The sequence below is a fragment of the Podarcis erhardii genome (genome assembly GCF_964252035.2).
Source record: "Podarcis erhardii genome assembly, chromosome: 12".
Classification (NCBI taxonomy): domain Eukaryota; kingdom Metazoa; phylum Chordata; class Lepidosauria; order Squamata; family Lacertidae; genus Podarcis; species Podarcis erhardii.
The window spans coordinates 20,217,562-20,243,077 of NC_138513.1; the positions used below are offsets into that span (position 1 = coordinate 20,217,562).

Sequence of the window (25,516 nt, forward strand, 5' to 3'; positions counted from 1 at the left end):
GATGTCCCAAATGTTCCCACTTCCAACTTTGTCCAATTCTTATTATTCTTGTTGTTCTTGTTAATCTCTCTCCTCTTTCTTTTCCTGTTTTCCTGCACAAATGTTCTAATTCCAAAAGCTTCTAAATTCCACTGCAGAGGCTCTGTTATTCAGGAACGAAACATGATGCCAAGTCCCTTCCATTCTTCAATAGATAAGTCTATTGTCTACTTTAGTGTGTAAACCTCTGTAGCCAAAATAGTGTTCCATTTCTGCAGTTTCCCAGGAGATAAAAAGTTCTGTCAAATTCGATGCCAACAACTTGTAATATCCCTCGGCTCCTCTAGGTGGATTGTAATAACTCAGTTCCCTTCCAGATCACGTCCACCAGTCAAAGTAACTTATTATTCCTTGTTTTAAACATTTTGTATCCAATTTGTAACAAATATAACCGGCAAAGTCCTCGTAACAAAGTTCTCATTTTTGTTCTTCTGCTTTGACAGCTCTTTGACAGCTGTCAAAACCTCTCCTTGTCTTCTCCCGGCGCTCTAACTAAAGCGCTCCCAGGTTCCGGGGGGGGGGGGTTGCTTTTTGATTAAATTCCACTTTTCTCCTCCAGCTCAATCTTATAGTTTTCCATCGCGAAATTTCATAACTTTATCAAAATAGGGTTGCGCTCAATCTTAGATGTTAAGTCCTTTACTTTAGCTCCTCTACAACGGGGGGGGGGGGGCTGACTTCCTTTTTACGCCTCCCCCGCTCGTACCGAATTCTTAAAAAATTTCTCGCCTTTTTTAATCCAAGTTCCGATTACTCACGGGTTATGCTTTTAAGTCCAAATTTCCAATAGAAGAAGTCAGCGCTCTCCGTCGAATGGCATGCGGCTTCGCTCGGCAGGGGAAGCAGAGGACTCAAAGCACCACCACCCCCCCTGTCACCCGTTCCGTAGCCTTTAAAAAGGCTCCTTCGCGGGTCGGGGGCGGGGCTCAAAAGGTGCCAGCCGAGTCACCATGTCCATGGGTTTCAGCGCCCATGGTTTTTAGGGGTCCCCGCGTCGCCAACCCGGAAGTCCCACTTCCTCAGTTTTATACCCTCCAACATTTTTCCAATGAAAATAGGGACATCCCATTCCATAATAATAATTTTACTATTTATACCCTACAGATCTTACTGGGTTGCCCCAGCCATGCCAGACAGCTTCCAACATATATAAAAACATAAAAGCATTAAACATTAAACAGCTAGGATGCCCAACATTTCTGCAATGAAAATTGGGACATCCCACCATACCCTCCAACATTTCTTCCGTGAAAATAAGGATATCCTAAGGAAAAGTGAGACATCCCAGGATCAAATCAGAAACCAGGACGGCTTCTCTAAATCAGGGACGTCCCTGGAAAATAGGGACACTTGGAGGGTCTGCCCTCTCTTATCCTCCATCTGGGCAAGAGGTGTTACCAGACTTCAAAAGCAGGCAAAAGCACTCAAGCAGTTTACAAGCTAGGCCTGGTAAGAGACTGTGTGATTGTAGAGGAGGAGGAGCAGCCATGGGAGAATCCCAAGGGCCACAGAGAGGCCAGGAAGGCTGAATTTTGTGGCCAGGCCTCAAGTTCCCAACCCCGGCCTAACCCTTAAACAGAGACCAGGCTGCAATGCCTTTGAGGCAGGGCCTGGATTTTTGCCATGTACAGTGGTACCTCAGGTTAAGTACAGTGGTGCCTCGCAAGACGAAAAGAATCTGTTCCGCGAGTCTCTTCGTCTAGCGGTTTTTTCGTCTTGCGAAGCAAGCCCATTGACGGCTTATCGGATTAGCGCTATTAGCGGTTTAGCGGCTTTTAGCGGCTTATCGGCTTATCGGATAAGCGGTTTAGCGGCTTAGAAAAAGGGGGGGGGAGGAAAAAACCCCCGCAGGAACTCGCAAGACATTTTCGTCTTGCGAAGCAAGCCCATAGGAAATTCATTTTGCGAAGCACCTCCAAAATGGAAAACTCTTTCGTCTAGCGAGTTTTCCGTCTTGCGAGGCATTCATCTTGCGGGGCACCACTGTACTTAATTCGTTCCGGAGGTCCGTATTTAATCTGAAACTGTTCTTAACCTGAAGCACCACTTTAGCTAATGGGGCCTCCCACTGCTGCCGCGCCGCCAGAGCATGATTTCTGTTCTCATCCTGAAGCAAAGTTCTTAACCTGAAGCACTATTTCTGGGTTAGCGGAGTCTGTAACCTGAAGCATATGTAACCTGAGGTACCACTGTACTCCTAGAGGTGCCTTGCCTTGGCACTCCTAAAGTGACCCCAAATTCCATAACAGCAACCTCTTGCTGTGGAGACAACCATGGGATCTGGGTTCAAATCATAGTGAGGTGGATGAGGGGAAAGAATGACAGCCCCCACCCCCAATAACAGTGTGTGGTATCTCTAGTGTATCAGCCTCTGTTGTCACCCTGGAAGGAAACAGCAAAAAATAGCCAACTTAACAGAATTGGATGGGGGGGGGAATAGTGAGGGAGCAAGAGGCAGGCATACAATTTGAACCACCCCAGGAGTTTGGATGGAGGCCAAATAACCGAGTTAGACCCAGGTGAGCAGTCTGAATCTCTCAAACTTGGAATCCAGGTGTAGGCCTCAAGCTCTGCTCCTGGTGGGAGCTTTGGCTGAATTGGTGTTGTTATGCAAAGGCAGAGGCTGCTCTCTCCTCCACAGCCTTCTCTCAATGGTTCCTTCTCTCTCCCTCCAGCTTTGTCAATGTTTTAAACTCTCCCTTCCCATTCTTCCTCTCTCCTCAGAAGCTCCTCCACCTCTCGCTCGATCCCCTCAGAGTCTCCTCAGCCAGAACCCTTGTGACATATCCTAAGGGTCAAAAAAGGGCTGTGCTCAAGGCACCCTTCTGTAACTCTGCATCTCGCTGCCTAAAATCATTCCTTGGGCTGTCTTTGCTTTCTGCTCCTTCCTTTTTATCGGACTTCAAACCTTGGCCTGGACCCTGAACTTCAGGAATATGTTATCTTTGATTGGGTGAGTCACTCTTTTCTCATTTTGATTTCCTGACTTTGACCCCTGGCCTGCTCAGACACAAATCCACAACTTGACATTTGCCAATTCCACCTAGGCTTGCAAGCAGTCACTATTCTCGACCCAGCACGACATATCACTGCAAACCCAGGAAAGTGGCAGGCCATACCTTTTCAGAGAGTCACCCAGGGCAGGAACTATGACTGCCATGCATTACATCCAGCTTGAATAAAAAAAGAATTTCCTGAAAGTGCAGCTGAAAATTGACTGGTATTAAGTCAGAGGCTGTGACCGTATTTGAGTCCAATTCCCATTTGTAATGGGGCTACCAATCTCCTACTTTTGATGACCATTTAAATTCAATAAAATGACCAAGACTACTTTAGGTCAGAAACCAATTTTATGCCTCCTAGTACACTTTCCAAGTCTTAAAATTACCAACTCAAGAAATGTTTAAAAGATGTCTTTTTTTAAAAAAAAAGCAGAGTACTGTAAAAGGATTTCTTCGGGTGCAATGTAATACTGAGAATACTTGTTTCCAGTGTTACCAGAGGTTCAAAGTATATCTAGAGGGACCATCAAAAATCTTCTTATGATGGTTAATTATCACTTGATAATATCTTTGGTCTCAACATAATTATATGCAAGAGAATTCTTCCCTTTTCCTCTCCACTGTTGTCCCTTATCATTTGACTTATTCCGTCCTCTACCCCCGAATACTCTGTGGCAACCATACTAAAACAAACTATAGGGTTCATGTTCCTGAAGGCCGAAAAGGGCCAGAAGCCAAACAGTATCACTGAATATATAAAATGTTTAGGTTTTCAAAGAAGACAGTTTTAATCCTAACGGAAAATAATAATTTGCAGAAGAGTAGCTGTGTTAATTTGTTGAATAAAAAATGATAATGTGTCTTGTGGACTCCAGACCAAGAAAAGTATTACTTCAACAGATGCATGAAATGTTATCTTTAGTTGATAGGTAGATAAATGTGTACACATATACATATGCTCTCAGGTGTAGAGCTATGCTGATAGGAGTTGGAGTCTAACATCCAGCAGGCCAAAGTTTCCTCACCACTAATTTATATGATGATAGATTTGTTTATTATTTGCAAGAGAGTAAGTTGCCCTTACCTGTGTTGTTCCCATTGTGGTCAGAATGAGGAGAGCCTATGATGTTCCTTCCATTTCTCCTTATCCAGTCAACAGGTGATTTCTCATTGTTCATATTGCACAAATCACTTTCAAAATCACATTTTCCATAATAGGAACCTAATATTAAAAGGGTTATTTGCATACTTTGCATTCCATAATGAACACCTGCATTATACAAAATGCCATAATATATAACATGTACTTATTAACATTTTTCATGAATAAAAAGCATGCCAATTCTGCTCTATTGCTTTCAGATTACAATTTACCTAAAACAATGAACTTTAAGTATAAAAGATCACAGGTCTATTTCCTACATGTTAAAAACACTATCAAAATCTGCCATCTCTATCAGGTAGTTAGACATGGAAAGGAAGTTTACTCCACATAAAACAAATCTGGAATGACTGATCATCTCTCTGAATCTACCAGCATTTGAGCAAAAGCAAATGGTACTATTTCAGATTTGCATTGAAACATAGAGTCCAGTTCTGATTATGAACATACCTTTAAGCATATGACCAAGCTGGATGACTGACTAGCAAATCAAAGAGAATTATTTTAGCCCAGCACTCCATTTGCAGGGAGTTTTCAAACAAGAGATTACCCCATTTACAGGAAGAATACCCCAGGAAGAACTCTGCAACCTGTTTTTCCCCTGCACATCTTAAACATTGTACATGATAAAAGGAAAAATTAAATAGGTATAAAAGAAGATGGATGCAGCAGAACATCCTCCCCCTGCAATAAAAATAATCTGTCTTTCTGTGCTTTTTCATCTATTCTGTATAAATGTTTGGAAAATTGAAGAGGCTAGCAAAAGTAGATATTCATAAAAAATAATTCTCGCAAATATTGCTAACATAACCAAGGCAGCATTTAGCACTAATGATTCAATATTGTACATGTCAGCAGCATTGCCCTTTCCTTTAGAGCAATGAAGATTAATCACTGAAAACAAGCATTTGGCTCAAACATTTGTAACTTCATCAACATAATGCTTTGCTAGATTGCATTTTCAGCAATATGTTCATAACATCTTCAAAAAAAGTTATAATCATTGTTGATGGAGAGGGAGATCTCTTAGGCTTGATCCTGCACATTTCTCAGGTGGGCGGTTGCAAAATATTAATGGAGATGGAAGGCATTTTTTAAAAACCACACCAGCCTTAAAACAACACTTACATCAGCATGCAAGATTGAAATGGTGCAGTGATGAAAGTCTAAAGGGGAAAACTGACAATGAATGGAACAGCATAACATTAGGTGTATAGAATAATGTCATTTGACTTAAGCAATCAGCACTTTTTCCTTGCAATTTCCTTTGCATTTATTCAGCTTGCCTATACCTGCTTAGTTGGGAGAAAATTCCAAAGGAAGTTTACATTTAAGTATACATGTGCAGGATTGCACTGCCCAAAAGTGGCTTGTGCACTAAATATTTTCTGTTGAGTTTTCTTCAGTTTCCTAAACTATTTAAAGACATCAAAATATGATGCTCTTTTAATACTAAAAAGTTTGCTGATTTGTAATTCTATTTGATTGTATAGTTTTCACAATATAATACTTTAAAAGTTATCTAATTTAATTTAATTAGGGGTGACTCCAGAAAAAGGGACATGGGTGGCGCTGTGGTCTAAACACAGAGCCTTGGGCTTGCCGATCAGAAGGTCAGCAGTTCAAATCCCCACAACAGGGCGAGCTCCCATTGCTCGGTCCCAGCTCCTGCCAACCTAGCAGTTCAAAAGCATGTCAAGTGCAAGTAGATCAATAGATACTGCTCCGGTGGGAAGGTAAATGGTGTTTCCGTGCGCTGCTCTGTTTTGCCAGAAGCAGCTTAGTCATGCTGGCCACATGACCCGGAAGCTGTCTGCGGACAAACACTGGCTCCCTTGGCCAGTAAAACGAGATGAGCGCTGCAACCCCAGAGTCATCCGCGACTGGACCTAATGGTCTGGGGTACCTTTACCCTTTACCTTACCAGAAAAACTAATTTCAGGGAGCAGAGAAGTGTTAAAAACCATTGTTTCTGGAATAAGAATTTAATTTATACTATATACCCTTCAGAATCATCACTGAATATAATCAGCTTGGAGATAAACCTGTTGGATAAAACTGAAACATACAAGACGGAGCAAAATGGGTGAGTTGTTTTACACATGTTTCCCTACACTGTCTGAGATTTACACATCTTATCATTATTTCACAGTATCTCACATTTCTGTCTAAACATAAACTACTGCTCAGCCATGCCCGTTTAATTTTCCAGGCCACAGAAGATACTTTAAAAAAGTATCTGGTAGTATATGTTTTGGGGGGATGGAATGTATATACTTTAAGGAGAAACTGTTTCTCCTTAGGTTAATAATTTTAAGTTATCTTGAACCTGACTCAATATGCAATCACTCTGTCAGCCATTTGTCTTCCTCTTCTTACACAACTGCAAAGCAGAAGCAGCTTAGATCTGAAAGTCAGTTCAAAGAGCTAATGAAAATGTGAACACTTGATGCCCCATGCTGAAAACTGATTCATGAAGAACTGAGCACAGTAAAATATATGGCTCACTCTCAGCTAGCATGTCCTACTCAAATGTAAGGTTTTTACCTCCCATAATATTGAAGTTAATAGCTTATTGAAATGCAGGCCACATTTCTTTAAAAGGACTTATGTGTAAACCTTCCAAGATTAAAAGAGCCACACAGTCTATGAATTCTAGGTAAACTTCTTGGAAGGGGACAGGGCATGGAGAAGAAGCTACAGCTCATAGCTTGAGCCCTTTATTATTATGAAAATGCAAACATACAATGGGGGGGTGGGAATCATCATGACATGAAAATTATCATTAAATCAATCTATGTGGCAATATAATTGAAATTTCTAGTAGCAACAATGCAGGCCAGATTTATATTAAAGAAAGCAATATATACAGATGAATATAATCTTGGTATTTCATATTCCAGTAATGTATAAACAAACTCTGCTTTTCAATAAACCGGTCTGGTTAGTGTCCATTTTTAAATCTCTTATAATGCCACAGTCCAAACTCACTGATAGTTGTCAAAGATTTCCAAGATGGCTGCAGTAAGTAAACTGGCTGTTAACCAGGTGCCCCTTCAAATCTTAGAAGACATACATTAACTTTTTGTCATTAAAACAGATGTTGTCGGCATTTGATGAATGATAGGTAAAAAATCATACTAGTTAGAAGGAACTGGTGCATTGTGGCATGTGCAGTACATTTCTAAGCATGATTGCACAAGAATAAGGTACACTGTTTTAATTAGCATCTTATGCAGATTGTGGAGGGTGGGTAAAAACATTCCCAAATATTAGATGAATCCTTGGGGCAGACAAATTCTAAGAATTTGCTGGGGGGGTGTCTATTTAAATTTGGCCAAGGGTCTTTCCTTATTTCTTTTGTTTGTTTGTTTGTTTGTTTGTTTGTTTGTTTGCTTGCTTGCTTGCTTGCTTGCTTGCTTGCTTGAATACTAAAAAGCACTTGGCATTCCTGGAACACAGCATTCTTAGGAGTGAAAGATGGTCTCACCCATCTTAGATTTAAGGTTAGGCCTCAACCCTGAACATTCAGAAAGTTAGATCACCATTCCTTTAATGTTGCCATATACCCCCAATCTACTTTCATGGAGGACATGATCTTGCAAAATGATCTTGCAAAAGTGAGGAGAGATATTCAGCCAAGTTTAGACCCTTATTTTAGAATGCTTTAACTGCTAAGCCTATTTCAGCTTTTATGCTGTTATTTTATTCATTGTAGTAGGTTTGTTTTGTTTTAATTGTTGCAGCCTGTCCTGAATGATACAAAAGCAGTAGAAGGGCAGGTGGGGCATTGGTTTTCTAAACGATACTTAAATAAAATGGGGACAATAACCCTGCAAATATAAATATGTACATAGAACAGTAATCAAGAGAAATATAAAATCACAAAATACCCAACCTTATCACAATCCCACCCCACCCCAACCCGCACAACCCCCCCCCCCCACTGTCTTCCACTGTCTTCTTCCTTGGAGCAAATGTTCCATGATACTAAGGTCTTACTAAAGGCTTACCAAGTTAATAAATCATCACATTCTGGGTCTATGATCTCTTACCATTTTCAAAATATGAACTTGATTTCCACAGCAATGTTTTACACAACTTGTTTTAAAGCTGATCTGAGGTAGGAACTAATTGCATCCAACTAATACTGGATTCTAGGACAACACTGAGAAACTGTTGATTTGTATTGTAATCTATTTAACATCATAAAAAGGAAATGCACTGAAGGCTAGTGACATCTACTTACATTGTTCTGCATCACTACAATCCTTGCAGTGGTAGGTGAAATCACACAACTCCACTGATGGAACCACAGAGCCATCACAACATTGAAAAAGGTCTCCTTTAGAAGGCCAAAATGCTGCCAGATTGATACACAGCAAGGCACAAAAGTTGCTGGCTGTGTACATTGAAAATGTTTCTGTAGATACCTTGTCCTTGATGGAATTATTGCAGCAATTACCCTGCAAAATGTGTATACAAAAATGCCATTTCAAAATACAAATGCATTTAAAAACTGATTCAAACTTTGCAGGTCTAGAAGAAGTTTTCCTTCTAGTACGGCATGGCTTATGTAATGTGTTCAGTTTTCATATTCATACAGGTATAAACTTGGAAAATATTTAACCGGATTGCTCCACATTTTATGACAAGCTGAAGTAGTTTGTGGCTTTACAGTGCAACTCAGTTGCCTGGTGCTACAAAGAACATCAGATAAATTGAATTAACAGTGGCACACAGTATGCAAGACAGTACTAAAGGCCATTTCTCCTTATTAATAAAATCAAATGGCAGCAGCGATAAACTGATTAAAAAGTATGACACACACATTTTTAAATTCAGTTATCAGGGTTTTTAGTAACCTCTCAAAATTAATCAAATTTCTTACAATATCATAATTCCTTGGACCCAGGATTGGCATATTGGATTAGCCAAAGTCCACATTCTTGCAGGGTAGGGGCATTGCTGGCTCCTGGGATCTCCCAACTTTTCTGCTCTTCCTCCTGGCTGTTCACCTGCTTCAAGGAGGAACATGTCACAATTCACCAGAAAACAGACATCAGCCCTGATGGGAGACTCTCTGATGACAGAAAGAAGGGAAGCAAGGTACTGTGGTAGCCCCCAGTGCTTATGGGGAGGGGCACGGGCAGGAAAGAGAGTTCTGCACTTTCTATCTCACTTCATTAAAATTAATAAACCTGCCTTGCTTGGGAGGGGGTCAAATTCTTGTCAGATTAGTCCTAATGTTGAAGTTACCCAGTCTCTTTGCCCAAGCAAGACATTTTACAAAAAATGCGGCTGCTGTGATGTACATTCCTTTTCTGCAAACATCATTCCTGGGTGGTACATCACTATGAAAGCAGGACCTAGATAGGGAAACACCAATCAAGAACTCCCTGGAGGGCAAGATCAGCCAGCAACATGACTCCTCTGGACAGGTAAATTGCTGCAATGAGGATTTGCATTGATAATGTGGAAACTCTTGCCTTGAGAACATAAATGCAGTCATAAAATTCTGGATAGTGCCTGAAGGTAGGCAGTTAGACCAATGGAAATCCATACAATTGCAAGGATAGAAATGTAGTCCCAGCAGCAGAGATACATCATTATACAAAAGTTTGAAAATTGCCCAAAGGGCAGGTTCCACATGATACTCTGCTCTGCTGCAAGCCTGGGATGTCAATATCCCTCTGTAATTACATATCATATGTTACCTCTTAACATCCTACCTTCCGGCAGCAGCATGAGACTGTAGAATGTATTTTTGTAAGCACTTGGGTAATTCAATATTAGAGATTGAATAATATTAGTGTAATTTAATATTCACATATGGCACCCTTATGCATGAACCTTTAATAGCTAAATCCTCATAAAATATGAACATTCAAGTAAGCCTCCAGGATTAAAATTCCACCTCACTCTGTCTTTCTGCTTCTCTGCTCTGTGGTTCTTAGAAAAAGAACAAAAAAAAAACTTGACATAAACTCCTTTCCCCTATGCATTAGCTTCACACCTGACACCCACTGTAAAAAAAGACATTAAAAGTATTTCAAGCTTTTTTAAAATACAGTTTCAAATCCCAGGTGCTTTTTGTGAACTATTCTCACAAAAGGATTTCTAGACAGGGAATTATGTCAATGATTAACTTCTGACATTATATCAGGGATAGGAACCTGTGGCTTTCCAGATGTTGGTGGACTCCAGTTCCTATCATCCCTGACCCTTTGTCATGCTGGCTGAGGATAATGGGAGCTGGAGTCCAATAATATCAGGAAGGTCACAGGTTCCCCACCCTGGAATATACACTTTGAAATTTATCTATTCTGACCAAAGAGAACAGCGACCCAAACTTTTGCATATTTTGGCTGTAATTCTCACATACCTGGGAATAAGTCCCACTTAGCACCATGGGACTTACTTCTGTGCAGACATGTACAGAATTGCACTGCTATTCTCAAGTTATTCACAAGTAAGTGTCCACAAGAAGGGATGAGACCATTTAAAAAACAAAAAACAAACCTAGAGGTGCCACATCGTAGTGGTAAGCACATGTTATGCATGCAGAAGATCAGCCCTTGGCATCTTCAGTTATAAAAAGGATCAGGTTGGGTATGGCACAGATCTTCACCTGAGACCTTGGAGACCCACTGCCAGTTAAAGCAGCCAATACTGGGCTAGATGCAATACTACTGGTGCTGCAGTCCAAATCATTATTTCAAACAAAAGCATAGACTGAGCTTTTTGCAAGGGTCTGCTCGGGTGCGCTACAGAGCCTAGGACTTGCCGATCAGAAGGTTGGCGGTTTGAATCCCCGCAACGGGGTGAGCTCCCGTTACTCGGTCCCTGCTCCTGCCAACCTAGCAGTTTGAAAGCACGCCAAAGTGCAAGTGGATAAATAGGTACTGCTCCGGTGGGAAGGTAAACGGCGTTTCTGTGTGCTGCTCTGGTTCGCCAGAAGCGGCTTAATCATGCTGGCCACATGACCCGGAAGCTGTACGCCGGCTCCCTCGGCCAATAAAGCGAGATGAGTCGCCAGAGTCGGCCACGACTGGACCTAATGGTCAGGGGTCCCTTTACCTTTATTCGCGAGTATGAAAGAAGACTTTGCCAACACTTTTAAATTAAAATGTTATAAAAACAACAATATAAATCAATCAACCATCAGGAAAGTGGGGGAGGAAAACCAGATGAGGCAAATCAGATAGCAAAGCGGCCCAACATGCATGGAAATCAGCTGTGTGCCACATGTGAACCACCCTGAGATCTTTGGACGAAGGGCAGTATATAAATTTAATTAACAACAACAACTGGCCCGTGGGCCATAGGCTCCCCATATGTGATCTAGATATGATTAGGGAATGGAATAAGGAAAAGTTTAAAATCAATAATGCTAGTTTTATCTGACAAAATGTATATGCTTCTGGCAGTATTGTTTGTCTCATGCCTAGTGAGGTAGCAGTCATCTTACCCAAGGAGAAAAGTTGTGCTTGTAAGGACTGCAATTGTATTAAATTTAATAGGTCCTGAATGCCAAAACATAATGCTCTAGCCTGTGTGCAGCACCTATGCTGTGCTAAGGAATCTGGAAGTGCCCGGCAACACTGTACATATTTCCTTTAATATATAATCCCATTTGACACTCCACTCAATTTTCCAAATTTATAAACATCATGAACTGTAGAACATGCATTTGTCTAAGTGTATTTACAGAAAAACTGTTTCATTGCATAACAAGTGGAGGGGGGTGGAAGCACCCAAAGCAAATCCTATTTTCAAAAAATTCCAAAACAGTTTGCACTCACAAGTATAGAACTGTGCAACTTGAGAAGGAGGAGAAGGTGGCACTACAAATGAATTATATGCATATAGTAATGTGATTTCTTAAGACTGGGGTGCTAACCTGAAAAACATTAACAGTCATGATACAGCAGGGGCTGTGGACCAACTTAATGAGTGCCCTGACAACAAACTTATTTATACTTCCCAGCAAAAGAACAGCTAGAGCTAGCTTCCAAATCTGTCACAGCAAAAAAAAAAAAAAAAAAAAAAAAAAAAAAAGTCTTCAGGAGGCAAGTATGGCTTTCAGCTTGTGTGAACATATGAACCTCTCTTATAGTTAGTCAGACTATTGGTCCATTTAGTCCCAGTACAGTGCACTTGGACTAGCTCTTCAAGTCATGGGAAGGAACTAGATCTATTACTCGAGATCCTTTTAGCTGAAGAATGCAGGGAGTCTTGTATATGCAGTGCAGGTGCACTACTACTGATGTATAGCCTCTTCCCACCAATTGCCTCTACTAAATTACTGCCCCCTGATGAGCTGAATCGATATTCTACACACCAATGCTTTTCAAATTGTTTACTAGGAACCCTGCAGTTCCTTGGCTTATCAGGGATTCCTCAGTGGAAAAGTCAGCAATTCCCAGAAAAATGACTTGCTCACTGCTACCATTGTTTGTCCTTCCCTCCAATGTGCAGTCATAGGAGAACGGTAATGAACTCTCAGTTTGCACAAAGTGAGACCAAAGAGACTATGTGAGAGCGCTGACATGCGGGTGCCTCTCTCATTATTTAATCATCATCATCATCAACAACAATAACAATAATAGTTACTTATTACTTATACCCCGCCCATCTGACTAGGTTGCCCCAGCCACTCTGCGTGGCTTCCAGCATAATGAAAGCACAGCAAAATCTAAAACATTAAAAACTTCCCAAAACAGGGCTTCCTTCAGTTGTCTTTGTAAAGTTGTGTAGTTGTTTTATCTGTTTGACGTCTGATGGGAGGGGGTTCCAAAGGGCAGGCGCCACTACTGAGAAGACCACTTCTTGAAGTGAGGGAACCACCTTGGCAACCTCTCTCTGCCCAGGCCCAGTGATTCCTCTTAGATGGACCATCAACACCTTTTGTCTTGTTAATGACTTTTCTCTTCAGTAGCCCGGCCAGGCTGGTTTGCATAAGCCAGTCCAGGGATTCCTTGTCTGGTTCTGCAGCTTGTATTTCTCTCTTCATATCCCAAATAATCAAAAAAGTACCATTTATTAATTTTGGGGGTTTAGGAGGGTTCCAATCCCCAACCCATAGTATTTTCACCACCTTTCTGAAACTTCACTGCTGAGCTTGCCTACCAGTAAGGATGCCTCGACCCAGGAAGCATGTCATATTGTCATAGTGAGCCTGCAAAGAACAAGGGTACAGTACCCTTGGAAGGCTGCAATTCAGCTGGGTCCTAAGAAAACATGTGGGAGTTGTAGCCATGCAGTAGGGGTGATGATGTCAGTACATTAATCTTCCCATCAGGTTTCTCATTTTGGAATAAAATTGTTCCTTTATAAATGTTTGCAATAGCATGAATACAGTTTTCAAATGCATTATTCATTTACCGTCAAGTTTTTAAGTATCCCACCAAGAAAATATTAAGGTTTAAATTTTTAAACTGCAATTCCGAAATACGGTTGTTTTGCAATGCAACTTATGATATATATCCTTCAGTGCTGTTATTGACTGGAGTGATGAAATGAAATGCCAAATCCTATCCAGATACACCAATAAAGGGCTGTAAACTTTCATTTTAACTACCCCCCACCCATAAAAATAGTTTGCAAATCACTTTCTGTATTAGAACTCCTTAAAGTATTACGAGATTTGGGCCATGAAAACAGCTTTAATTGCTTGTATCCATGTGAAAACAAGGCAATTAAAGTCTATTATGTAAATACGATACTGTTTTAAAATGCTGATGACAAAATCACAATTAAGTAGGATGGGGAATTAGAGCATCTTGTTTTGATTACACAAGCCATGAGCTTTAATTTTGACACTGACAGGCATATAATGTAAACATTATATTTTAGTTTTCACTGATCAGCTACCTAGATCCATTGTAGTCACTGAGGGTAGCTTTAATCTAACCACACAGTTCTGCTTGCTGATCTAATGGCGGCGATTACCTCTCCATGAAATTCATATACAACATCACAATCACTTTATTCATAGGAGGTTCATATTGGTATAATGATGCTCCACTGTGGCACTGTAGATACATGGAATGGCATTAATGACTGATGACTGTCCATTTCCAAATGAGATCAAAGTAATGGAGCTGAACACTAGCTCTACTCATACAGTTGTTCTCGCCTCCATAAGCAATTATGATTGTGCAAGCAGGAAAGAAGGGATGAATCTATCGACCTTAGTCCATCCCTGTCACTATTCCTGCAGCTCACTATATGCTGGAGGCTGAACTTCTGCAGCAGGGAGATTTCCAGGGGAGCCGTGATCTCTAAGCTCTATGTGGGTTCTACACTACCTCCACTGGTCTAGACTCTACTGGCCTCTGAATACCAGTTGCCAGGAATCACATGTGTGCTGTTGCACTGAAGTCCTGCTTTCAGGCTTCCCATGGGCATCTGGATGGCTACTGTGAGATCAGGATGCTGGACTAGACAGGCCATTGACCTGATCCAGCAGGCTTTTCCTATGTTCTTAAGTTCTCAAGAAGAAAAGACTTCCCATTACAAAACTGAGGAGCTGCAGGAATGGCAATAGATGTGGGATGTTAGCATCCAAAATGCGTATGTAAAGAGTTGTAGAACTCTGAGATGCTATAAGCCTGAAGCAGTAATGGCTTTTGGTACTGCCGTGACAGCTAGTAGTACATACAGTTGTGTTTTTTAAAAAACTAATATTTATTACTTTTAAAGCTTACAAAAAAGAAAGAAAAGAAAAAAGACAGGAGAAAGAAAACAAGAAAGAGAAAAAACAATACAATGCAATACAATATATAAACAATACAAAACACAACCTTAACACATTAAACTAAACACAATAAATAAAACAAAACAAAACAAAAACAATTTAAAAGCATACATCATACCTTTTCCATACTCTGTCTTTCATTCCCTTGTTTCATCGACCTCCTCTCACCTCCCTTTTTGTATTCCACTTCTATTAATTGTTTCACCAATTCCTTTCCATCTTTCTCTATTTTCTGTCATATAAATGTCTTAACATATTTTTAATCTTATTTCCATTAAAACTAATATACATATTTAAGCTTAACTCCTTATAACATTTCCACTAAGGCCATAAAATTTCATTCCAACATTTTTCTATCACTCATTAATTTTACAGTATTTCTATATACAGACTTTAAATTTTCCAATCCTCTTCCACCATCTCCTCTCCCCGGTCTCGGACTCTGCCAGTCAATTCCGTCAACTCCATACAGTCCATCAACCTGGAGATCTTATGTCCGAGGCTCTTAACTCTTTTCCAAGTCCCTTCTGCAGGTCTTCTTCATATTATTTGATACTATAGAGCAGATCTCAGGGAAACTCCGGCCTAACAATATTTTTATTCCTTCTCGACAGGTCAGCCAGATTTCCATAGTTAAAGCTAAGATCCCATAGTTAGTTAAAGCTAAGATTCCATAGTTAAAGCTAAGATTCATAAAGTGTTTCAAGATTCCTCCAAATCCAAAGGCCCCCAGAACTCCAGTCTCCTCCTGACCCAAGTCCATGTCCTAAAAGTCAGTTAATCCCTGCATGGAGGGATCTTTCCAGCTTTCCTTCTCCAGTCCAGGCCGGGCTCCGATCCTCAAAATCTGACTTTTTCTAGGTTCAATCATAAAAGGCCTCAACTTATAGTCCTCAATTTGCCTTTGTAAGGCTGAGGCTCCCACTTGTATTACTTTAGGTTCGACAACAACAACTTTCTCCTTCTCCACAATTTGTTCTGTAAATTCCTGTACCAAATCCTGAATAATTTCTGTATTGGTGCTCACTTTTTGTCCCAGATTAATCACTTTTTGTCCCAAGTTATCAATTTTAGTAGTCATAACATCAGTCTTCTTATGAAGCTGTTCCAACAAATAGCTTATCTTACAAAATGCATTCACTAAGGCTTCTCCTGTCGACATTCTTAAATGGTCCAAGGTCAATCCCTGATTCTCACAGTTCTTATCCTGCAGCTGGAGATTCCCCAGCTCCACTCTTGTAACAGTTTCCAAAGCTCCCTCTAGAGGGAAACAGTCTCCACTTGTATCAATCATTTCAAGCACAGTTCAAAAAGTAAAGTTAGTTTCAATTTTCAGTTACTTTTCCTCCTTTTTAAACGCAGAAGAGGACAATGGAAACAATATATTTCTCTTATTTAACTAACTGTCAACATGTTTTATTCACAGTCAATGAACTCTCCCAAAACTTCAATCTACTGGCAGCCCGTTTCCAGGTTCAGAGCAGTGGTAATTTAATTTTTATCACTCTCTCCTGCAGGCTTACACAATCCAAAATTTCCCCCCTCTTCTCCTGCTTCCAAGGGGGGTTTAATGATTTTAATCGATGGAAGTTTAATCCTTTACATAAGGCTTTCCAAGACCTTAGCTTGCAGCTTCTTTGCTTCAATCTATTTACAAAAGGGGAAGGCGGACTTCCTGTTTGAAACCTTCCCGTTTCGGTACCAAATTAAGACTTTTGTAAATCCAATTTTCCGTTCTACTCATGGGTAGTTGTTTAAAGTCAAATTGTCCACAGGATAAAGTCAGCGCTCTCCGGCAACAGCAATGCGGCTTCACTCCGTGAAAAAAGCAGTCAATTCGAAGCACCGCGCCACTCACCCCACGTCGCTCCGGATCCCCAAAACTGGGTTTCCCCACGAGCAGGGGAGACGCAAAGGGTGCCAGCCGAATCCCACATTCACAAGCTTCTCCCGCCTGTGATTTTAGTAGGTCTCCGCCTTCGCCGTGGCGGTCAGACCCTGATTTCCACGGAGCAAATTCCTCCCGATCGGAGGAACTCCACCATTGCCGGAGGCGCCAACCCGGAAGTCAGTTTAACCATTAGAGCAGCAGGTATGTTGCGTTGTGCTGCTGTCTGCTTCAGAGTTAGTTAGTTTGTAACAGCTTAATCTATGGAAGATGTTTTAGCAACTGACGTATCACCTACCCACATTGTATATTTAATCTGCAACTGCAAGTACAGTAAGTAAAAGTTCTGTGTTATTTAAACTTTAAAAGAAAGTGTCTTGGGTAGTTTATATGGAGGGGCGGGCAACACAACTAATTGAAGGTATAAACAACCCAGAGCTGTCTTTCACATGCTCCGCAAATGGAAAATAAAATTTAATTCCCACAATAGGGACATGGCAGGGGGGCAAGTGATCTTTGCTGCCCCCTTCATGCAATGGGAATTACAGTACAAGAGGATCAGAGGCATGAAAGAGTAACTGGATAGGGCTGCTATCAACTGTTTATGATTGTTTTGCAATCGGGGTGGCCAACAAAATACTGTATCCCAGACTTAAATGTTTTTCCCTACATCTGCGATTCACGCCTGCACAGGTGAAAACAATTATTTGCACCGGCTGTTAGCTTCAGCTTATTCATCATTTTTGTAGGTTTTTGGAAGGCAAACATTTTTGTGTGATGGTTTATTTAGATACTGCTGCTTTAGTTAGTCTTATTTGTGTGTTAGTGGTGCAATCTGTAAATATGACTTTTAAAAAAAGGTTTTATGATTCTTTTATTTTTATTAGTGTGCAGCCTTCAAATGATTTTGATTAGGTGGGAAATAAATGTGTGGTGTATTGGTCAGAGTGTAGGACCAGCACCTGGGAGACCAGGGTTCAAATCTGTACCCGGTCAGGGAGTTCACTGGGTGACCATGGGCCAGTGACTGGCTCTCAGCTTAACCTACCTCTCAGGGTTGTTGTGGGGATTAAATGGGGGGTGGGGAATCATATGCCACCTGGAGCTCCTTGGAGGAAAGACAGGATAAGAATGCTATAAATAAACAAACAGAAAAACTCATCATTACCACCATGAATTTTCTAATGCAGGCATAGGCAAACTCAGCCCTCCAGATGTTTTGGGACTACAACTCCCATCATTCCTAGCTAACAGGGCCAGTGGTCAGGGATGATGGGAGCTGTAGTCCCAAAACATCTGGAGGGCCGCGTTTGCCTATGCCTGATATAATGGTTGTGAGGAAATGGGTGTCCTTTGAGGGCAAATGGGATGGGATTAGAGTATCTTGGAAGAAGACTGAATAATTATATTTAGAATACTCTGTGATTCAGCCAGTTTTGTAATCATGTTTAATCTAAACAACAAGCAAGAATTTATCAAGAGGATTTATTATCAGAATGGCATGTTCTATTGCATTCATTTGGAATGATGCATTTTCGTCCATTGTTAGTAATTATCTAGTTGGTGCCATGAGATTTCTCATTGGCTTAACATTAAATTGTTGGTGTTTGGATCGGTCAGGGCGACCACTTGCGCTCTAGACCCTTGCCACAAGCTTTATCCAAACAAGCTGGGTATCTACTGGATTCAGTCTAACTTATTCATCCTGGTGGATCTTGGGTTTGGATTGCTCCCTAAGTCAACCACCAATTTCTAAGCCATCAGCACCCATGTGTTAACAGTTAAATCTACGATAGCAAAATGCATCCTAATTGATTTGATGCCCATTAAAAATTTATTTCAGAAAATAAAGCACCAGAAAATATAATAAATAAATGATCAGTCATCCATCAAGGACAAGAAAAAAAATCACATGTAACATGAATTATTTAAAACTGAAATAATAATTCTCATACTATTGAAATATCTTAATACCAATTAGTAGAGGGGGAGTAAGGTGATGTTTCAGGAGCACATAGAAATTTCATTTCAGTGGTCTTTCTCTATGTAATAAAAATGTTAGAATATCATCACTCAGGCTCCATTGGATTTATAGTGCCTCATCCTCATAATCCTGCATTTGCTTTTTTTGCTTTTATTTGTAAATTTTCAGTTATACACTCATATCATTTTCCATTCTTATACAGTGGAACCTCGGGTTACATACACTTCAGGTTACACACTCCGCTAACCCAGAAATAGTGCTTCAGCTTAAGAACTTTGCTTCAGGATAAGAACAGAAATCGGGCTCCGGTTTTTTGTACATCTTAATTAGCTGCATATACAATAATACAGTACCTTCACCTTATTTTCCACCTTCCTATATCCTTTGTATTGTGAACTGCTGGTGAAGAGGTAAGCCCTATCTGGAATTTATATTTAAGATCATTTTTTTTTTTGGTAAATATTCCCCTAAATACACCCACTCACTCTTCGTCTGTTTATTGTCTACATTTCTTATTTTAGATGTCATACTTGCAAGCTCAACATATTTGATTAGTTTATTTAACATTTGTTCTTTCCCTGGAATCTCTCTTTGTTTCCAGTATCTTGCGTATACTCTCCTTGCAGCTGTTGTTGCATACAAGAATAAATTAAGGGCTTTTTTTGGTAACTCATTTCCAATTATGCCAAGAAGGAATGATTCTGGTCTCTTGGGAAATGTAAATTAAAATATTTTTTCTAACTTGTTATACACCATTTCCCAAAAATCCTTTGCCTGATTACATTTCCACCATAAATGCACCCTCAGCTTCTAGACATTTCCAACAGATTTTTGAGTCTTTTCTATACATTTCGGCCAATTTAACCGGTGTCAAATAACATCGGCATTGTATTTTTAGCATATTTTCTCTTATTTGATACCAAGCAGAGAAGTTCATTGTTTGGTTCCATGGTATGGGAGTGAAGAAGAATGGACACTAAGAAGGGAAAACATTATTTAAAACAAAGGCAGAAAATTGAGTAAAGTGGAGATGGAGAAAACTGAAAAGAAAAATGTGCTTTTAAACAACGGCAGAGATCTGAGTAAAGTGCCTTCGTACTATGCAATATTTGAGAACACTGCATGCTTTATCCCTCTTGCATGTGGTGGATGAGGAATGGAAGGAGGAGAATGTTTGAGTATAATCAGAAAGACATGAGGACTCTGAAGTGGAAAAAGTGGCTGTTTTAAACAATGGCAGAGACTTGAGATACTGGGAGGGGGAAAGTCACCATTTTAAACAACAGCAGAAGTTTGAATAAAGTAGAGCTGGAGGAATACTGAGATGATAACAGTGGTGATTCTAAACAATGGCAGAGGTCTGAATAGAGTGAGCAGGGGAGATGCTAGGAGGGGAAGTGGCGGTTTAAAACAAGGTTTAAGTAGAGTGAGGATGGAGTTGGAAAGGGTCTGTTGTTTAGCTTTTTGATGTAAGTTTCTCTGTTGTATTCAGCTCTGCTATTTCTCTTTATTAAAACTGGATTGTTTGTTTTCTTAAATAAACAACCTCTCAGTGTCTCTCCAGTAAGTACATGGAGTTTCTCCATGACATTTCTCGCACACCATTTCCATGTCCACCATTTCCGTTAGAAGCCATGGGGATAGAATGTTTGAATACCACCTGTACACATACAGGTTAAGACATGGAGGTAAAAACTGTGTGGTTGATTTACTGTAATGTAGCTGCAATGCCAACGGAATACTGCTTGAAATCTATATCATGATGGGAAATTCAAGCTGCCCAAATTGTATTTTGAGAGCTAGTGTGGTGTAGTGCTTAAGAGCGGTAGACTCGTAATCTGGGGAACCGGGTTTGCGTCTCTGCGCCTCCACATGCAGCTGCTGGGTGACCTTGGGCTAGTCACACTTCTTGAAGTCTCTCAGCCTCACTCACCTCACAGAGTGTTTGTTGTGGGGGAGGAAGGGAAAGGAGTATGTTAGCCTCTTTGAGACTCCTTCAGGTAGTGATAAAGCGGGATATCAAATCCAAACTCTTCTTCTCTTCTTCTCTGATTCACTAAAATTAGTAAGCTTTCAAAACAAGAAACACAAGAAGCTATTTAAATGTTTTGAAAAGTTGGGTTCAGTTGAGAGGAACACTGGAAAAGATAAGATAAAAGATATCTATCTGTGTGATATGAGGGCATGAGGATTAACAGTGTTCCTAATGGGGTTGCCTGCAATGCAACGGCTACACCTAGCAGAGAAACTAGAATCTACATACAACACAAACAGTATACAGGCTTTCATGGGATGAAGCAATCTCTCGAGAAATTAAAAATCAAAGTATTGCCACCAGCCATTCATTTTGGTCTATCAGCATCCCAGCAAGACCCAATACCAAGTGAAAAATGAATTAACCAGAATGGGAAAAATGGGTGTTGACTACTAGACAGATGAGCCCACTGATTGGTGTGTAGAAATGATTGTTGTACTGAAACCCCAATCCTTATTTAATGCTCTTAAGCATTAAAAACATTTGTATAGAAAGACATAGGTTTTTAGCAATCAATCAAACCTTAGCTTAATTATCTGGAGTCAACACATTTTTTAAGCTCGATATTACAACAGCTGGCTTTTGGGCAAATCCTGCTTGCAGAATTAAAACAAATAGAAACAGAAATATAGGCCACTGACCACTTTCCTCACTCACTTTTGAATTTACCATTTCAGATGTCTCCCTTTTAGCCTATCTAGGTACTTCAAAAAGAGAATTTATCAGATTGTGTCAGGGTCCATTGGCTTCCTTTGGTTTTATATTCATGGCAAAAATATAACATAACATGATAAGAGATTACATACATTTTGAAGACATTTAAGACAGCCTTATGCAAACCGCATATGGTTTCCCAAACGGTTTTTCTATCTTATATAGAGAAACAGATTTCCAGAGAAGCCCAAATCTAAGGCTGATTCCCCTTCCAAGGAGTAATTTGGTCTCTGAAACCTACTTTAGCATGACCTTTACATTGTTTTGTTCATTGTTTATCAAGAAAGTTGGCACAGAGAAAGGGAAATATTGAAGGATCAGAGCTCTGGTCATTCCTACTTCTCAGAGAGAACTAGAAAGTGGAAGTTAAAGAAAGCAAGTGCTCCCTGTGTGCAGATTACGAGAATTTTGCTTTATAATGGATTTCTTTAATTGAATAGCCTCATCAGCGTTCATAGCTCAAGTTTTAAATCCCAGATAGGTGTCATTTTCATTCATTCACACACACACACACACACACACACACACACACACCCTTTAATATTAGGCACACTGGGGCGGGGACTCTGTAGCTGGGCACACAATGGGTTTATTTAATTGCATAGCACCATTAGTGTTCATAGCTGTTTGCAGAGTACCAGAGGACAGATCCCTCCCTGCACCAAAGAGCTTAACAGTTAAAATGTGATATTGGGGGAAGTACATATGAAAGTGAGGGAAACTGAGGCTGGGTAAACAGAGAAAGACCATATGTTACTTCTGTTGCAAGTACTTAGCACACTTCAAGACTGTCCAGACTATTTTGCAGTTGGGATTCAGTTATATAACAGCACATTCAATTAAAGTGGATTTGGAGCTTGTGAGCAACAAACCCCACTTCCAAAACAGGCTTATAGCAGTAAGGAATGTAATAGAGAAAGACACTAGAAAGTGTGAAATAACAATTGCTTGGTGTGACAGCTAATAACTTCCCCACAAGCTTTGTAAGAACAAATCAAATGCTCAATAAACAGGTTGTCCAGCACTTAGTTATCAGCTAAGGCTGCACTCCAAATACTACTTACCTGGACATAAGCCCCACTGAATTCAATATAGACATGACTTCAGTTGCAGTAGGGTATGGAGACTACTGGCTGAATCGAAGTCATCATGAAAAGATGGCTTTTGAGGAGGGATTATTTTAAGGAAGTGTGATAGTATTGCACAGGTGTTCTGGTCTCAAGCAAATGGGACCTGCTTCTACTTTAAAATAGTTGCAGTATATTTCCTTCTTTTCTGCTGAAAAGGGTTTGAAAGTCCCTGTGGCCTAATTTCTAAAGCAGCTGGCTTCTTGAGCAAAATATGATAGTTTAAAAGCCCTACTCCAGCTGTTAAGGAAGCCCCAATAGCCAATAACCCTCTTCATATTTTATGCTGATTTTTAAAATCAACTATTGCCTATTGTTCCCTGTGCAAAGCAGTGGTTTTATTTTTGTTTTGCTTCCTTTAGGCTAATTTGATTTCCATCTCACTTATCCATTCTCCCTGCCCCTACGGTTCAATTAGTGTAATATAAGTTGGAAAGGTACTTCAAAAATCATGAATGGCCATGTACTGAAACAAGGAGCACAAGCCCCAATGAGGTGAATGTTATTTGAGTTATAAACTGATTGTATGTATTTGTCATGGCCTTTGGCTAGTACAATAAATTGATTGATTGATTGATTGAATGAATGATACAATTTTAAATAAAATAAATAAATAAAGACATTGCTGGAGGGGACGTGTTTGCCTGGTACCAAAATGACAACAAAGTTAGGCACTAGTTGAGCCTCTTTGGGAAGGACGTATGATAACCAGGGTGCCACTACTGAAAAGGCCCTTTCACCCTTAACTACCTACTGCACTTCACCTGGCAGGGGCACTCAGAGAAGGGGGTCTGAAGATCTCAAGACCCTTTAGGTATCCTGATCCCAAGTTGTAAATGACATTTAATTAGAGCTACAAATAGACTAGAAGTCAGTGGAGATGATTATATATACAAAACATACGATCTTCCACTCAGATACGGCTATTTGGACTCCTTTATATATCTGGCCAGCATTTTATGTAACTGTATTTCGACAACTACATATATGCAGACATGCAAGTCTCCTTCTTGATGCTTCTACTTTGTACACATAGTACACTTTAGTTTTGACAAGTCTTTGAGGTTAATTTATTTATGTATTCACAAATGTTTGTCTTTATATGGTTCGATGCATCCCAATTTTGAAGCTTCACTTTTGATGATATAACATTCTAGAAGAGCTGCATAGCACTATGCGAAGCACTGAAAGAAGATATAAAAAACAAGGCAAAGATCAAGGAGAAATGACTTTCTAAAAAGAGCTCAAATCTGAAAAGGAAACAGAATGACTGTGATTCTCAAAAGCAAGAACAGCTGCAATTAAATCATGCAGTCCACATCTGTAAGAAGAAGAAAGTGTTCAATTCTTGGATCAAAAAGCCAGAACAGTGGTTCTGAAAGAGAAATTACATCTTACCACACATTAAAAATTGTGTTTTATCTGGAGATTTTTCCTACGTGTCTCCACATTGCCACTAGTGTACATTTTCAGCAGGAAAAAGTAGCACCACAAGATGCTGTTCTCCTGAGACTGTACTTCAGAATACAAGAGGGAGATGATTTGTTTCCATATACAAAAAATAATAATCCAAACCATACGTGCATGGAAAATTAGCATATCAGGAAAAAGTCTGATTGAAGTCTTCTAACACTGTGACTTTCCATGGGGCAAGAGGGTTTTGCTGAGGATAAAATATCCCGTCATGTTGTTAAATACCTCAGCTCTGAAGTGGCACAGTTCTCAATGCGTATTTTAATTTAATTTAATTTGACTGACAGATTGGTCCCACATTCATTAGTCAAATACACTTTTATTCACAACTCTAATATTAAATGCATCAATATCTCAAAATCTAGAAGTGTAAAGTGGCTTAAGGTGTGATATGGATTTGTGTGCCACTTGTTGACATTTTTCACGTTCGATTTGCTTGCTAATATTCCATCTTTCCTGTTCTCAGTCTCATCCCTCAGTTCTTCTTTTATTAGCTCACTGCTGACTTAACGCCTTTCTCAACTGATCTTATGCTTAATGAAAGTTTATGAATCCATGACTGCATCACAGCAGAGGTCAAAATCACACAATTCCATGGTCATATAACTATCTAAAACTTAGCGAGGTAATCAGTATAGGTATCACTTCCAGAAGTGAAATCTGCAACCAAGGAGGTCACATCATAGATAGTCAAAGAAAGAAGAAAGGGTTTTCAATCTAGTTCTGGCTCATATGAAGGGGAGTGGGTTTAACTAGTAAAGATAATTAAATGGTCAGTCTGTGAGCACTTGGAAAAGGATATTGTGATTACTAAGACCAGCTTGGGTTTCTCAAAAACAATCCATGCTGGATGAATCTCTCTCTCTTTTGACCATGTTTCAAGCTTGGTGGATCAGGAGAATGCTGTGGATGTGCTGGATGTGCAGTAAGAATTTTGACAAACTCCCCCATCATATTCTTATGGAGAAGCTGGTAAAATGTGGGCTAGATGAGGTAACTGTTAAGTGGATATTGACAAGCTGGATCATGTACAGAAGAGGGTGACTAAGATGATCAAGGGTCTGGAAACCAATATTTATGTGGAACAGTCAAGGGAGTTGGGTATGTTTAGGGCTCCAGTCTTATTTCTTGAACTGGAATGGCTCTCCTTAGTGAGTAGATCTGACTCAACTCCAGTGGGAAACATATTTCCCTATTCCAGTGGTAGGGAACCTGTGGTATTCCTGGTGTTGTTGAGTCCCACTCAGCGTAACCAACGGTAAGAGTTGATGTGAGCTCCTCCACTGCTGCACTCTTTATACATGACAGACAGATCTTGGATGACAAATTG

At 40.0% G+C, this 25,516-nt stretch overlaps 2 protein-coding genes across 2 annotated transcripts in view; one reads left to right on the forward strand and one right to left on the reverse strand.

Annotated features, from left to right (window-relative positions):
• Window positions 1–8,751, reverse strand: part of MALRD1 (MAM and LDL receptor class A domain containing 1) — a 238,211-nt gene extending 229,460 nt beyond the window's left edge. Inside the window, exons 1-2 of the mRNA XM_081881827.1 lie at window positions 8,453–8,751; window positions 4,126–4,263 (exon numbers count right to left, since the gene is read on the reverse strand). Coding sequence (XP_081737953.1) covers window positions 4,126–4,263; window positions 8,453–8,615 — 301 coding nt within the window. The 5' untranslated portion in view covers window positions 8,616–8,751. The remainder of the gene's footprint in view (window positions 1–4,125; window positions 4,264–8,452) is intronic.
• Window positions 2,893–25,516, forward strand: part of LOC309325732 (uncharacterized protein) — a 75,548-nt gene continuing 52,924 nt past the window's right edge. Inside the window, exon 1 of the mRNA XM_081834031.1 lies at window positions 2,893–2,992. The gene's annotated coding sequence lies outside the window, so the exon portion shown is untranslated. The remainder of the gene's footprint in view (window positions 2,993–25,516) is intronic.